Raw genomic sequence first — 15,799 nt, 5'->3', positions numbered from 1 at the left:
GGGAGATTTGAGTCTCTACAAACCTCTGCCTGGTTGGATTTTTCTCAGGTTTTTGCCTGCCACAGTTATGTTATACTCACAGACATCATTCAAACTGTTTTAGAAACATCAGAGGGTTTTATATCCAAATCTACCAATAATATGCATATCCTAGCTTCTGGGCCTGAGTAGCAGGTAGTTTACTCTGGGCACGCTTTTCATCCGAACGTGAAAATACTGCCCCCTAGCCCAAAGAGGTTTTAACTTGTGAATTATGTAGAGTCTATGCTAATGGTGCCACGTCCAAAAAAAACTACTCACTTGAACAGGTTCACCACAAGGGTGTCACCCCTCCCTTTATTCTCTACACCAATGACTGATTGCCCACGCCAACCGCCATTTTTTGAAGTTTGCCAATGTCCTTCTGTCACTCCCAGGAGCTGGACCATGGCCCAGCCATCCAGGACTTCATTGACTGGTGTGACGGTACGCTGCTGGAGTTGAATGTCTTTAAGACGAAATGCAATTATTGTCGACTTCTGGAGGCAGCCCACAGGTACGATGATCATTCATGGAGAGGAGGTGGACAATGTGGACCAGTATAAATATCTTGGTACCATCTTTGATAACACCCAGAAGTTTGAGCAAGACACAGACGCCATCATCAAAATAGCAGACACAATACTTCCTCAGGAAACTGAACTCTAAGTGTCCACATCAATATTGCAATCCTTTTACAGTTCTTTCATCGAGAGCATTCTGTGTTGTCCTTCAGGCGCGGCAGGTAGCATAGTGGTTAGAGCATTGGGCCTTTAACTGAAAGGTTGCTAGATCGAATCCATGAGCTGACAAGGAAAAAAATCAGTTGTTCTGCTCCTGAACAAGGCAGTTAACCCACTGTCCCCCTGTGAGGCCATCATTGTAAATAAGAATTTGTTCTTAACTGACTTGCCTAGTTAAAGGTAAAAAAAAAAAAAATTAAGTATGCTGGTTTACATCCCTCTCTGTCAAGAACAGATACTGCCTTCAAGCCATTGTGAACACCTGCTCAAAGATCACCAGGCTGCCTCAGAAGTCTGGCCTCATTCTTTGAGCAGCAGGCCAGGAGGAAAGCCTACGACATCATGGGGAACAGCACCATATCCTCAACCCGCAGTTCCATCTGCTCCCCTTTGGGATGTCGCCTGTGCTTTCTCAAGTGTTCCACCAATAGACGCAGGGCCTTGTTCGTAGCTGAGGCAAATCGCCTGGTTAACAGGACCATTCATGAAGACTATTCTAGAGATAATTAATGGCATGGCTAAACTAAGAACTGTGGCTACCACGGACGTAAATGCACCATGCACTTTTAACTGATGCCGTAATGCGTTTTTTTTTGTCTCTTACATTTTTTTCTTTTTATATACTGTGTTTGTCCTGTCTGAAGCACCCTGTCAAGCCTGAACGAATTGCCTCTCTGGGATTATTAAAGTTGAATTGTAAGTTTCGAGAATTCAATTTAAGATTTTTTTTGTGCATCCTCTGCCCAGAGGCAGCGGGCGCTCCGTGTCACGCGACTCGGGATCGACCTGTGTCGTGCTTTGCTCTCTGGAGCAGGCCGTCGCTCAACAGAGTGATGAATGGGGTAGCGTTGAGGTGGATCAAATGAAAATGAATATTTCTGGTGTTTGTGAGACGTAGATCTGGTGGCAATGGCAAGACTGAGAATACCCTATCTGTTTTGTTGAACTATGACAGAGTTTCTACCTGATATGGTTAGCTTATATTTGCTATTCTGTGAGGGCCCATGTTCCGAACCCTGCTATGGTGCTTTAGGTGTAAAGGATTGACATGTTGCAGCAGTGTCTAGAAGGGAGAGTGTTGGGAGTTGGGATAGAGAAAGCACTGTGTCAACTGTGTGCCCTTTGAGAGAGAGACAGGTTGAGATTGACAGAATTTGAGTTGTGCAGAAAGTGTTCTATGCCGAGGCAGTGAAGAGAGTAGAGGACAGCCCAAGGGTGAGTGAGTAGGCCTGAAGAGAGAGATCCAGAGAGGATGAGTTTTAGTAAAGTATGGTTTCTTGTGTTTATTGCTATGGTTATTAACTGTCCTGCACTGATAGCTGTATTTTCTGAGATTTACACTCTAACTACCAAAATAATGCAAAGAATTGAGTAAATGAGGGATGAAAAGTATATTAAAAGCAGATGCTTCCACACAGGATGGTTCAAAATGGTTCAACCTTGAGCGCCTGTTTTGGCATTAAGTTCCAAAAAGTAACTTTCTGACCACTTCTACCATGGGCAAATATGTATGGAAAATTTCATTCAAATCAAAAAAGGGTTGTGGTTGAAATCAAATGGAACGACCCTTCTGTTTTGTAGGTTATTTGAACACATACCCCTCATTAACTTGTCATTTGAAACAGGCTTGTTTTTAGAGAGACAGTAAACCTAGGCTAGATCAAAGGAAAGTTACATATTTACAGTACTGAGGTGATGTAGATGGAAAAGTAATTATATTGTATTTTATTCTACTCATCTTGCTAACACTGTTCTAAGTGATCTAAGCTTTTAAGACTGATCTTGAATAGGAGATAAGCAGTACCGTGTTTCAAAGAACAGTGCGCATACGCTTTTCATTTAGCCACACCCTTTGAGCGACAACATCCCTTCTCATCGGTATAAACGGAAGTAAACAGTAACTAAGAATACTGTTAGCGTTTTTTAAAATTTATTTAGACGTTTATTAACACCCTGGAACTCAACCTATGTCTAATTTAACTGCACAGCACCACATACTTACCCCATGTAGTCTTTAATCCTCGTTGGAGACAGGACTTGGATGGTCAATAGAGGTTAGCTAGAGGGAACGCTACCTAGCTACTGTGTTAGTTAATAATGGCTGTTAACTGTATGGTTTTTCACACTCAAATAGCCTCCATAATGGAGGTGCTAGCGAATGCCGCAGTGGCAGAGGTCTGTAAACTCGTAGACGATGACTATGCAGTCTTTCGTTTAGAAATAACTCAAAGCCAAAAAGAAACCAGTGCATTGCGGAGGAAACTACAGCTACTTGAACTGAAATTGTCACGGGAACGCGTCCTCGCCAGTCGTCCCAGAAGTGTCAAGATCCTCGACCGATACAGAGGAATGGCAAGAGGTACATTTTGAAGAAGGCCAAGGATGCCGGGCATGTCGACGGTTCCCCTCTGCGCATGTGTGATTTTAGATGTGTTAAGCACATATATGGTTAACCAGAATTGGGTCTTGGTCCGTTTTTGGGTAGTTAGTATGCAATAATTCAGCTGATTACTTAGTTATCTTGCGCAAAGAAGCAATATAATTTAACCAGATTCTTGATTTACTGCATTTCCTATTATTTACTCAAAAACAATGTGATATATGGAACACAATACATTGATCAATTAATAAATAGTATGTCAAGAAGTTATGAGAAGTGTTACCTTACATTCTTGCCAATTCTAGACAGTGTCAATCATGTACAATAGCTTTTGAGCATTTACAGTAGCTAACCTAACCACCTCTTTTCCCCCAATCACTCTCTCAGCTGAAGGAGATCTCACTGGAGGCCACAAGAGCTTTGTGAAGCCAGCGGGACACAATACATGGAGAGATGACCAACCAATCACTGTTGATGAGGGGAGTCGAACCTCAACCCAGCACGTTATCGTGATAGAGGTTAGTGTAAACGTGTTACATTAAAATTACAGTATATCAACTGTGATCAGTTTATTTCAGAAAGGCTCCCCTCAGCTATTCACTTGCTTACATTTACATCCTTATTTATCTGCCATAAGGGAGCTTGTGAGACATCCCTATGACATTGTTATCCAATTGAACTGGATACTAGTAACAACCTCCTTCTTGTGTCAGGATGCAGAGGTTGCAGGTCCTGGGGTCAAGCAGGAGAGGTCTGAAGGAGAGGAGGACCCACAGCACAGCAGAGACATCCAGATTGCAGTGCCTGGAGCTTCCCCTGAAGCCACGGAGGACCTCGCCGCCACGCCCCAGCCCAGGACCCGACGCAGCATCATGGAGGTCAGTGGAACGCCGAACGCCGTCCTCAAGTCAGAGACAGACACTGAGACTTTAGCTGTAACACACAGCCTCTTACACACAGGATCTGACCACAGATCAGACCCAGAGAGACTGGGGAAACTGGGGTGTCCTCCTTCTCCTGGCTCAGAGTATTTACCGGTATTTCACCAGAGCCCGTGGATGGTTTATTCCCGTGGTGATGGTGACACATTACACTCTGGCGGTAATGATCCGTCTTGTTCTTACGCTACAGAGATGGACCCTGGCAACATGCCCTTGGGTTTAGAGACACAGACTGATCTGTCTAGAGGGGACTGGAACCGGTACAGTACTAGTGTTTACTCTGAAGGGTCCATAGAAAGAAATAAGAAAGGGGAGGGTCTGGTCGTAGATGAGGTCACTGTGAAAGTGGAGGGTGACTCTCCTCTGACATGGAATGCAGACGAGACTCACTTAGGAAAAGGACACTTGCAGGGCAACACCAGTGACTTCTTAGACTACAGGGAAAGCTTAGAGACAAATCTAAATGTCCCGACCCACTCCTCTTTACACACGTTCAAGGATCGCGACCCAGTGTCCACGTCGATGGGGCCTTCCGATTCACACGGCTATGTCGTTTTCGATCAGGTATTGAACTCAAATGACAGGGCTAGAGCCCAGACTCAGGGAGGGGGAGCAACATCAGGCAATAGTAAAGAGAAACGGTTCCTCTGCATGTTCTGTAACAAAGGCTTTAGCTGCCTCCAGAAGGTTGAGATCCACCAGAGGATCCACACAGGGGTGAAACCCTACAGCTGTACCCAGTGTAACATGCGCTTCGCCCAGGCTAGCACCCTGAAGAGGCACCAGAGGGTCCACACAGGGGTGAAACCCTTCAGCTGTACCCAGTGTCAAATGCGCTTTGCTCAGGCTGGTGACCTGAAGAGGCACCAGAGGGTCCACACAGGAGAAAGGCCATTTGCCTGTAATCACTGCGGGAAGAGGTTCTCAGAGAGGAGATACCTCAAGATACACCAGCAGAAAAAACATTTCACTCTATAACATAGAAAGTCACCATTCCACTCGATAGCTTCTGACGTTTATAATAAAGTCAGATTCATTTTTGTCAGCTGAAAAAATCCACAGATTCATTTGGAATAACGAGAGTAATATATTTCAGTGTTGAATATTCCTGGGTAGAATATTGCATCCAGACATTGTGTGATATACAATGCCTTCAGAAAGTTTTCACATCCCTTGACTTTCTCCAAATTTTGTTGTGTTACAGCCTGAATTTAAAATGGATTACATTGAGATTATTTTTATAAATTAAACCCTGCGTTAAAGGTAGACTCAGCGAATGCACAAAGTAAGTGGGCCAATTTCTACAACTAAGATCGCTGTAGTGCAAAGCCCAGACATTGTGGGATACAGTGCATTCAGTATTCACACCCTTTGACTTTTTCCACGTTTTGTTGTGTTACAGCCTGAATTTAAAATGGATTAAATTGAGATTTTGTGGCACTGGCCTACACACAATACACCATAATGTCAAAGTGGAATTATGTTTTTAGAATTTTTTACAAATTAATAAATGAAAAGCTGGAAGTTCTTGAGTTAATAAGTATTCCACCCCTTTGTTATGACAAGCCTAATAAGTTCAGGAGTAAAAATCTGCTTAACAAATCACATAAATTGCATGGAGTCACTCCGTGTGCAATAATAGTGTTTAACACTATTTTTTTTAACGACAATCTCATCTCTGTACCCCACACATACACAACTGTCTGCAAGGTCCCTCATATGAGCAGTGAATTTAAAGAACCGATTTGAGTGTTGTTGGAATAAGTATATACACAAATTGACAGTGTAAATGTTTGAGGTCCTGCAATCAGGGATGGGGATGGGATTACTGTATGTTTTGCCTTGCCAGCATCTCGGGCCGGTGAGTGCGAAACCACCCTCTGGGAGCGGCAATTTGTGTTGTCTGTATTCTATTGTTTTAAATACAAAAAGGAAAACGTGTATATATACACTGCTCAAAAAAATAAAGGGAACACTTAAACAACACAATGTAACTCCAAGTCAATCACACTTCTGTGAAATCAAACTGTCCACTTAGGAAGCAACACTGATTGACAATAAATGTCAATGCGAGCTGTGGCAAGGTTTGCTGTGTCTGTCAGCGTAGTGTCCAGAGCATGGAGGCGCTACCAGGAGACAGGCCAGTACATCAGGAGACGTGGAGGAGGCCGTAGGAGGGCAACAACCCAGCAGCAGGACCGCTACCTCCGCCTTTGTGCAAGGAGGAGCAGGAGGAGCACTGCCAGAGCCCTGCAAAATGACCTCCAGCAGGCCACAAATGTGCATGTGTCTGCTCAAACGGTCAGAAACAGACTCCGTGAGGGTGGTATGAGGGCCCGACGTCCACAGGTGGGGGTTGTGCTTACAGCCCAACACCAGCCCAACAGCATTTGCCAGAGAACACCAAGATTGGCAAATTCGCCACTGGCGCCCTGTGCTCTTCACAGATGAAAGCAGGTTCACACTGAGCACATGTGACAGACGTGACAGAGTCTGGAGGCGCCGTGGAGAACGTTCTGCTGCCTGCAACATCCTCCAGCATGACCGGTTTGGCGGTGGGTCAGTCATGGTGTGGGGTGGCATTTCTTTGGGGGGCCGCACAGCCCTCCATGTGCTCGCCAGAGGTAGCCTGACTGCCATTAGGTACCGAGATGAGATCCTCAGACCCCCTGTGAGACCATATGCTGGTCCCGTTGGCCCTGGGTTCCTCCTGGGTTCCTCCTAATGCAAGACAATGCTAGACCTCATGTGGCTTGAGTGTGTCAGCAGTTCCTACAAGAGGAGCCTCATTTTGACTTATTTTAAGGACATTACATCAAAGTTGGATCAGCCTGTAATGTGGTTTTCCACTTTAATTTTGAGTGTGACTCCAAATCCAGACCTCCATGGGTTGATAAATTTGATTTCCATTGATAATGTTTGTGTGATTTTGTTGTCAGCACATTCAACTATGTAAAGAAAAAAGTATTTAATAAGAATATTTCATTCATTCAGATTTAGGATGTGCTATTTTAGTGTTCCCTTTATTTTTTAGAGCAGTGTAGTATAAAAACTCAATCCTTCAGAAAGTGGAGAGCAAGACTTATGCAGCTCCACTACACATTTTTATAAAAGCCGCGTTCGACAGGATTACCAACACAGACTGACCAGCTCAAATAGACAGAAGCCCTCTATATGGCAGACTAATCCGAACTCCTCTCTCGGCATGTCCATCCCACTCATTATCTCAGCCAATCATGGCTTGTTTGAAGGTTGCTGTCTTTCTGTGGCTTAACCAACAAGGCTTGTAATTTAACAATTTTATTCGTATTTACAGATGCCATACAAGTTTGTTATTAAGGCAAATTAAAGTTCACATGTTCCAGAAGGCATTTCTGCAAAAAAAACGTATTTAAAAAAAAAAATGTACTTAATGGATCTCCTTTGAAGTCGTGACTTGCGACATACGCCTAGTTTCCTGAAACAGGTCACATATATACATTCACACACAGTGCATTCGGGAAAGTATTCAGACCCCAAAGCGAAAACAGGTTTTTAGAAATTGTTGTAAATTTATTCAAAATAAAAAACAAATACCTTATTTACATTGGTATTCCAACCCTTTGCTACGAGACTTGAAATTGAGCCCAGGTCCATCCTGTTTCCATTGATCATCCTTGAGATGCAGTGCATGTCAGAGCAAAAACCAAGCCATGAGGTCCAAGGAATTGTCCGTAGAGATCCGAGACAGGATTGTGTCGAGGTACAGATCTGGGGAAGGTGGGTACCAAAACATTTCTGCAGCATTGAAGGTCCCCAAGAACACAGTGTTACGATCAATCTTAAATGGGAGAAGCTTGGAACCATCAAGACTCTTCCAAGAGCTGGCCGCCCAGCCAAACTGAGCAATCAGGGGAGAAGGGCCTTCGTTAGGGAGGTGACCAAGGACCCGATGGTCACTGACAGAGCTCCAGAGTTCTTCTGTGGAGATGGGAGAACCTTCCAGAAGGACAAACATCTCTGCAGCACTCCACCAATTACACCTTTATGGTAGGCACATGACAGCCCGCTTGGAGTTTGCCAAAAGGCAGCTAAAGGACTCTCACACCATGAGGAACAAGATTTTCTGGTCTGATGAAACCAAGATTGAACTCTCTGGCCTGAATGTCAAGCATCGTGTCTGGAGGAAACCTGGCACCATCCCTACGGTTATGCATGGTGGTGGCATCATCATGCTGTGGGGATGGTTTTCAGAAGCAGGGACTGGGAGACTAGTCAGGATTGAGGGAAAGATGAACAGAGCAAGGTACAGAGAGATCCTTGGTGAAAACCTGCTCCAGAGTGCTCAGGACGACAGACTGGGGCAAAAGTTTACCTTCCAACAGGACAATGACTCTAAGTACACAGCCAAGACAACGCAGGAGTGGCTTCAGGACAAATCTCAATGTCATTGTGTGGCCCAGTCAGAGCCCGGACTTGAACCCAATCTGACATCTCTGGAGAGACCTGAAAATAGCTGTACAGCAACGCTCCCCATCCAATCTGACAGAGCTTGAGATGATCTGCAGAGAAGAATAGGAGAAACTCCCCAAATACAGGTATGCCAGGCTTGTAGCATCATACCCAAGAAGACTCAAGGCTGTAATCGCTGCCAAAGGTGCTTCAACAAAGTACTGAGTAAATGGTCTGAATACTTATGTAAATGTGATATTTCAGTTTTTTATTTGTAATACTTTGGCAAAAAATTTTACCCTGCGTATGCTTTGTCAGATTGATGAGCGAAAAAAACTTTTTAAGGTCTGAATACTTTCCGAATGCACTGTATATATAAGACCAGGGAGGTTTTCCAATGCCTCACAAAGAAGGGCACCTATAAGTAGATGGGTAAAAAAAAAAAGCAGGCATTGAATATCCCTTTGAGCATGGTGACTATTAATTACACTTTGGATGGTGTATCAATATACCCAGTCACTACAAAGATACAGACGTCCTTCCTAACTCTGTTGCCGGAGAGGAAGGAAACCTGCTCAGGGATTTCACCATGCCAATGGTGACTTTAAAACAGTTAGAGTTTAATAGCTGTGATAGGAGAAAACCGAGGATGGATCAGCACCATTGTAATTACTCCACAGTACTAACCTAAATGACAGAGTGAAAAGAAGGAAGCCTGTACAGAATAAAAAATATTCCAAAACATGCATCCTGTTTACAATAAGGCACTAAAGTAAAACTGAAAAAAATATGCCAAAGAAATGAACTCTATGTCCTGAATACAAAGCCTTATGTTTGGGGCAAACACAACACATCACTGAGTACCACTCTTCATATTTTTTTAAAGCATGGTGGTGGCTGCATCATGGTATGCTTGGCATCGACATGTGGAATAAGTCCAGGGCTATAAATACTTTCTGAAAGCACTGTGTAAGGCATGAGTATACCAAACATTAGGAACCCCCCCCACCTGATCAGTCTGTCATAGAAAGAGCAGGTGTTCTTAATGTTTTGTATACTTAGTGTACAGTATAAGCCTGAAGTCTGTTTCAAATTGTGTTTGTACTGCGTAGCCTATATGATGATCACAAATGCCTGTTTCATTACTTCCATTCAACTACTTAATTGTTTTCCCATGACACCTTTTAATGAGAAAATGAATGTAGTTTGTCAAGTTCATTCTGCTTTTTAGTTGAGACGTGTATGTGTGGTTTTCATATGTCGTATTTAAAACTTGTTTAATAAACACAAAATGGGACTTTTCATTCCAAGACTTTCATTGAGTCTCTCTTTAGTATACATCACATCTGATCTCACCCTATTCTGCATACACCAGACAGCGCTTTATAACCATTATACACTTACTAAATATACCTACACATACCCACACACTAACACCTACTGTACACATCAACATAGTTTAGTCAGGTTTGTCTGATTTTTACTTATCATTGCGGACTTATTTTCACCCCCAACATCATATTTATGTCTTTTTCTGTATATCTAATCGCGATATTCGTTTGTGTCGTGGCAAGGAAACAAAACACGAAGCAGATTTAACTTTGAGGAAAACAGTCCTAATATTGAAAACAAACATCATTGTGTTTTCATCCAGACTCACATTGATTTATTTTCCATAACACACACTGTTTTACATACAGCAGGTTTTTAAAGGGCCAAAGAGTTTTGTCCGCTTCGTGTTTTCATTTTTGCCATGAAAAACAATGTTGCGATACTGTTATCATCCCGGCCCTAATATCTAAGCTTAACTCTTGAGTCTTCTGAATCCTCCTGACTGTGCCCCCTATAGACCACAATATGAGTCATAATACCCATAAAACCTGGAGGTCCAACAAGGAAATGGTTCCAATCGTTTTTTCCACCATTCATTTTTCCCAAAGGGGATTTTTGAAACTTAAAATAAGGGATGTATTCGTGTAGGTTTACCCTGGTGTGACCTTTTGATAACCGTGTAAATCTCTCTAGGACAAGGTAACTTTATCAATTTATATTCGCCTGTATTTACCCCCCCAAAAATGAAATGCTAATTAGCTGTTAATGTGGCTATCATAAATTACTGCAAATGCCATGATGATCTGGACCAGACTACCAAATCGAGGCAAAGGTAAGATTCTCTGGATTAATGTTAGCTATATTTAGTCATGAATAAATTGGCTACATTTCTTTAAATGGACAATTTTGATCCGTCTTGTACAAGTAAATTGACACAATACCGGTTAGCAAAGGTGTCAGCTAGAGATGACGTGCAGGAGTTTGCAGGGATTTGTAGTCTTGCATAATGTCTACTTTGATGCTAATTAGCATTTTCGAAATTGAGAGTAAATAGTGAGGAATATATTGTCCGAGAGACATTTACATGGTTATCAAAACACAGCCCTTATTTTAAGTGTTTCTAAAAACCCCTATGGTGGAAAAATGATTAGAACCATTTCGCAGTTTGACCGCTAGGTTTTATGGGTTTTATGACACCTCCACCTTGGGGCTCTATGGACATGATGCCTCTGCCCCAACCAATGGCATTTCTTAAAATCGGTCAAATTCAATAGTTCAAAATGTGCTTTTCTTCCGTTGTTCTGTAGCAAAACGTTGTATGCCAATATTGCATTGATGCATCCTTGACAAGGCTACTAGCTATTACCGTTAGATAACATTTTCACATTTTTGTGTATAGGACAAAATCCCACATTTTTGTTTATCTGTTTCACACACATCCATGTGCTTTTATGGATCAAATAGAAATAAGGTCAGTTGATCTTACATCGTAAGAAGAAAACAGATCCTTATGGATTTGTCTAGTAGCAGTCATGTAGGCAACCATTATCACCATCACTTCTAGGCAGCACACACTGCTAAAGCGATAGCAGACTAACTTTAAGTGAACTTGTTCCTGGATATAATCACTGCCACCTTGTGATGTTAGCATAGGGCCAACGTGTACGACAATTTAGCGTTCTGTCACGTGCAAATAAATCAGTTTTTAAATGGCTGGTACGCATTTTGAGCCGGATAAACTGTTTTAAATGTAAATAGTTGCTTATGTTTGCAAGTATGGCCAATTAATGTTTAAAGTGTGTTTTATCTCTCTGTGTGTGTGTGTACGTACACTCCCTCAGGTATGTCTGTGTAATCTGTTTCACCTGTCACTTCCAGGAGGAGGCGGGTCCAGAGGTGCTGCTGATGAAGGAGGAGGGGTGTGAGGAGGGTCTGGGGAATCCTGAGGGAACCATGGTCATGGAGGACAATCAGACTACACCTCCACCTGAGGTCTGAATGGTATTAGAAAGCAAAGCCTGTCAGAGTAGGACTACTGATCTGATCTGCTGATCAGTTTAGCCTTTAAGATCATAATGAATAAGACTACAATATGTAGGCAAGTGGGGACCTGATCCTCAATCAGCACTTCTACTCTGAGACGCTAGGTGGATATGGTCCAGGTTACAATTAAAATGTAGGAAAATGCCTTTACATTATCAAACCATTATAGAGTGTCTAGTAACACAATGTAATAACGTTTGCATAGTATCAAATCAACTAAAATTTTTGCATAATACTCATAGCAATCCTTCATTGCCCAACCTGCTCTGTATCTCTTTCAGTCAGTAGACATGGAGGATTGGAAGCCTGATCTGCTGCTCATCAAAGAGGAGACCATAGAGGACCGACCAGAGAGCATTGACCTGCTAAGTGGACTAAAGATGGGGGAGCAAGGTAAGGGAGAAATACATATAGCCTACATACAGTAATAGATCTTCAATGGGAATAGTGATGCACCTGGCTATTACTTTTTCTTCATTTATAAAATGTAATCAATACAACTTGTGTTTAAATACAAAAACACAATGTATAAACTTGACCAGATAATTGAGAAGAAAAAAAACTCTATATGTACAGTTTTCTGTGTCATGTTTGTAACCTCTTCCTGCAGGTGGTTGGCTGGAGGATGACAGGGAAGACTGGGCGGCCATCTTGGATTCCCAGACGGGTGCAGCCAACATCACTGACCAGGCCAGGACCAGAGGCGACATAGTGGAGGACAGTGGATGGGACAGTGTCCTCAACTCTAGGCTGCGGGACAACACTGTTAACCACAACCAGAAAAAGACAATCGAACACAAAACAACAACCAAACGTATTCTCCATGACAACAGATTGTCTGAAACCAGGATGAGACATAGATTTGGTCTGGGGGGGCGGGGAGGTGTCCATATGCAGCTGGAGAGAACAGACATAGACTTGGTTAGCGATGCTCCATCCTGCTCCTATAGTTGTGATCCAGAGAGAATGATGACGCCTCAGGTTAACCCCCTAACAGGTGCTGCCTTCAGCCTGCCTTCTTTAGGATCTATCAACTGGAACATGGACCCTGCGACAACACAGACACTCCCTGGTCTTTGTCCTCCTCACACTCCCCTAATGTTAAACCAGACCTCAGACAATGCCAGTGCCTCAACACTAAATGGCTACACAAGACCATTGACAAATGACATTAGTAGTGACGGAATCAGTAAAGGTTTCAGCGCCAAAGAGAAGCGCTTCTCGTGTTCGTTCTGTGGGAAAGTATTCAGTTTCCCCAAACAGGTGGCGATCCACCAGAGGATGCATACGGGGGAGAAACCGTTCGGCTGCCACCTGTGCCGGGCCAGTTTCTCAGACTCGTCCAACCTGAAGAGGCACCAGAGGGTCCACACAGGGGAGAAACCCTACAGCTGCCCCCAGTGTGAGAAGAAGTTCTCCCACCAGCCCCATCTGAAGAGGCACCTGAAGATCCACACTGGAGAGAAGCCGTTCGCCTGTATTCAGTGCGGGAAGAGGTTCTCAGAGAGGGGCTACCTCAGGATACACCAGCAGAAAATGCACACCGCCCATGTATAGAGTATGAGTGACAAAGTAGTGAAGATGTGTGTATTGTCATGTTGAATATTTTCCAAAGTATTCTAAAATGAATTTGATAAATGCGAGGGTACCAGATTTACAGAAAAGTTTGTTACCATAGTGAGAAAAGTTATTGTGCTAAATTTAATGTGAGTGTATGACCATTTTGTTTAAATTAAATACAAAATTGACTCTGTGCTGACTGACTAGGTTATGTTTGTATCATTGCAGGGACTGAGCTTCCCCTATCTCAGTGGAACCAAAACATTGAACTTAATTCTTGAATCATGACATTTAAATAATAAACTCCAATGGCTCCATATTCGTAGGTACTTGAATCAAGACATGTTTTTATAAAGCCCTTTTTACATCAGCAGATGTCATAAAGTGCTCTACAGAAACGCAGCCTAAAACCCAAACAGCAAGCAATGCAGATGTAGAAGCACGGTGGCTAGGAAAAACTCACTGTGTTAGAGATGGGCTTGACTGTGGTTAACATTTTATAATATCATATTTCTGTGTGTTAGAATGCTATTTTATGATGAGTATTCCCTATTGGAATTTGGCCTCCAGGTACCCTCTGTAAGGCCAGATGTCACCGTAAAGCAGGTCTCAGTAACTGGTATCTGGGCCCCTGAGCTTTAAAACCGGCCATGGGTGTCGTTATTAAGCGATTTAAGATGTTTCAAATGTATAGTATATTCAACCCCAAGGTATCTGCCTTGATTTAATGCTTTGGCACCAGGCACAGAGGGTGGAACAGCAAACGGCAAGAATATTTAGGTCCTTCCTCCCCACTGGAGGGGGAGGAGATTTTCTGCTAACCTCTTAGAAGAAAGTGTCTGTCTTCCCCATATGTCTGTTTTTGTTTATTAGACCTTTAAAATGTAGAAGTTGTTCACCTTATATTTTACATCTAGCATTTCTCCAAACTGACCAGTTTTCAATTCATAACATTGGCGCTGCGAGCAGGGTGGGCTTCTCATCACCGGAGGACACGTGACAAAAGAGGTGAGTGCTCTATCCTTTTAATTTAGAATTAGATGGATTTGATATTGTCGCACCTCACTTGTAAAGTTAATGTTAAAAGTAGTGACCACACTTGTCTCTGTGTGACCCCACCAATTTGGCAAAGAACTGAAGTGAATCGGATAACTGTTTGGTGTGGAAAGCATTGATAAGTGTGTTTCCTTCATATATTCCTGGGTTGTGAGTGCTGCATGACTATCTATGTTTATGTCATAAGAGAGCTCTTTTCGCAACTTTTGGGGTGTTGTGTATTGCTGTACAATCATGGTAGCTAGAGTGAAGGACTAAATTGAAGCTCCGTCTGACATATGGCTGAGGTGAAGGATTAAATTGTCTAGCAGGATGAAACTCCAAATGGCACTTTTCCTTTTTATGAACAGGAGGGAAGGACCTTTTGGTGACACTGCATATGATGATGCACTGTCCTGATTATTTCATATAAGCAGGATAAACATGGGTATGCATGTGCAGACAATGTGTGATTGACTGTGTGCATATGATTTATGGTGAAGGCAACAGTGCATGTTGCGAGAGATGGGTGCTGCAGCCTAATGTTAAAGTGATTCCTCAGCAGTGTTGGGTGTAGAGTACTCAAATTACTTTTTTGTTGTAAAGAGTAACTTAACGCAGTAGTTTTTCAACTGAAGTCATCTGTTAATTAGTTACTTTTTTCAATTAGTTACTTTTTTCAACTAATTACTTTTTTCTTTGTTGTTTTCTTTTTTGGGCCCAATTTTTTTTAAATCCTTTCCCTAAGTTCACACACTTCCTGTTTCTTCAAGAACGTTGTGGTGGGAAGCTAGCAAGGTGCAGAGACAATTGCTGTGGAACATCGTGGAAGTGTTCACATTTATTTTGAATTGGTAGAATAAAAGGTTTTTTCACATAATAAAAACTGCCAACTTAAAATATCAAAAAGCACCTTCAGGCCAAGCACAGCTCCACAAGAGTGTTTGAGAAAGACCCACACCAGCCAATTGTCGTTGATGCTGAGGATGACCGTGCTTGCTTCAAAACAGCAAAATCTAGATTTCTGTTAGGCTAAACCTGTCACCCCGAAAGAACTAAATAAAAATGTATGCTTCTTTGATGATTGTAAGTAATTCCTTTGATTGCATGCCATATATTTCAATGCATTATGTTTAGGATTGATCTGACAGTTTGCATTTGTGGTCAACAGTTTAATGCGCAGGGTATTTACATTTTCATATTTCAAGTCGAGCTTGTTGTGATTTAAAAACCTGTATTTAGTGGCTTTAATATGTATATTTTGTTTCATAAAATTCCCTAAAATGTTGGTTTTGATTTATGGACAATGTTCCTTT

At 42.4% G+C, this 15,799-nt stretch overlaps 1 protein-coding gene across 1 annotated transcript; it reads left to right on the top strand.

Moving 5' to 3' along the window:
- The first annotated feature begins 2,635 nt into the window (after positions 1–2,635).
- LOC139418945 (uncharacterized) lies at positions 2,636–15,770 on the top strand. The gene is made up of 6 exons (XM_071168737.1): positions 2,636–3,120; positions 3,529–3,659; positions 3,855–4,019; positions 11,724–11,837; positions 12,170–12,281; positions 12,499–15,770. Exons 1-6 carry the CDS (start codon positions 2,859–2,861, stop codon positions 13,443–13,445), a joined length of 1,731 nt encoding a protein of 576 aa, XP_071024838.1. The 5' UTR covers positions 2,636–2,858; the 3' UTR covers positions 13,446–15,770.
- The last annotated feature ends 29 nt before the right edge of the window (positions 15,771–15,799 follow it).

This window comes from Oncorhynchus clarkii, chromosome 10, assembly GCF_045791955.1.
Source record: "Oncorhynchus clarkii lewisi isolate Uvic-CL-2024 chromosome 10, UVic_Ocla_1.0, whole genome shotgun sequence".
Lineage (NCBI taxonomy): Eukaryota > Metazoa > Chordata > Actinopteri > Salmoniformes > Salmonidae > Oncorhynchus > Oncorhynchus clarkii.
This window is presented reverse-complemented; position numbering and strand designations above follow the sequence as displayed.

Bases quoted from the DNA above. Each gene is read 5' to 3' on its own strand.
- LOC139418945 (XM_071168737.1), top strand. From the start codon at position 2,859: ATGGCTGTTAACTGTATGGTTTTTCACACTCAAATAGCCTCCATAATG. The intron at 3,121-3,528 runs GTACATTTTGAA...TCACTCTCTCAG, and splicing joins ATACAGAGGAATGGCAAGAG to CTGAAGGAGATCTCACTGGA. The intron at 3,660-3,854 runs GTTAGTGTAAAC...TTCTTGTGTCAG, and splicing joins AGCACGTTATCGTGATAGAG to GATGCAGAGGTTGCAGGTCC.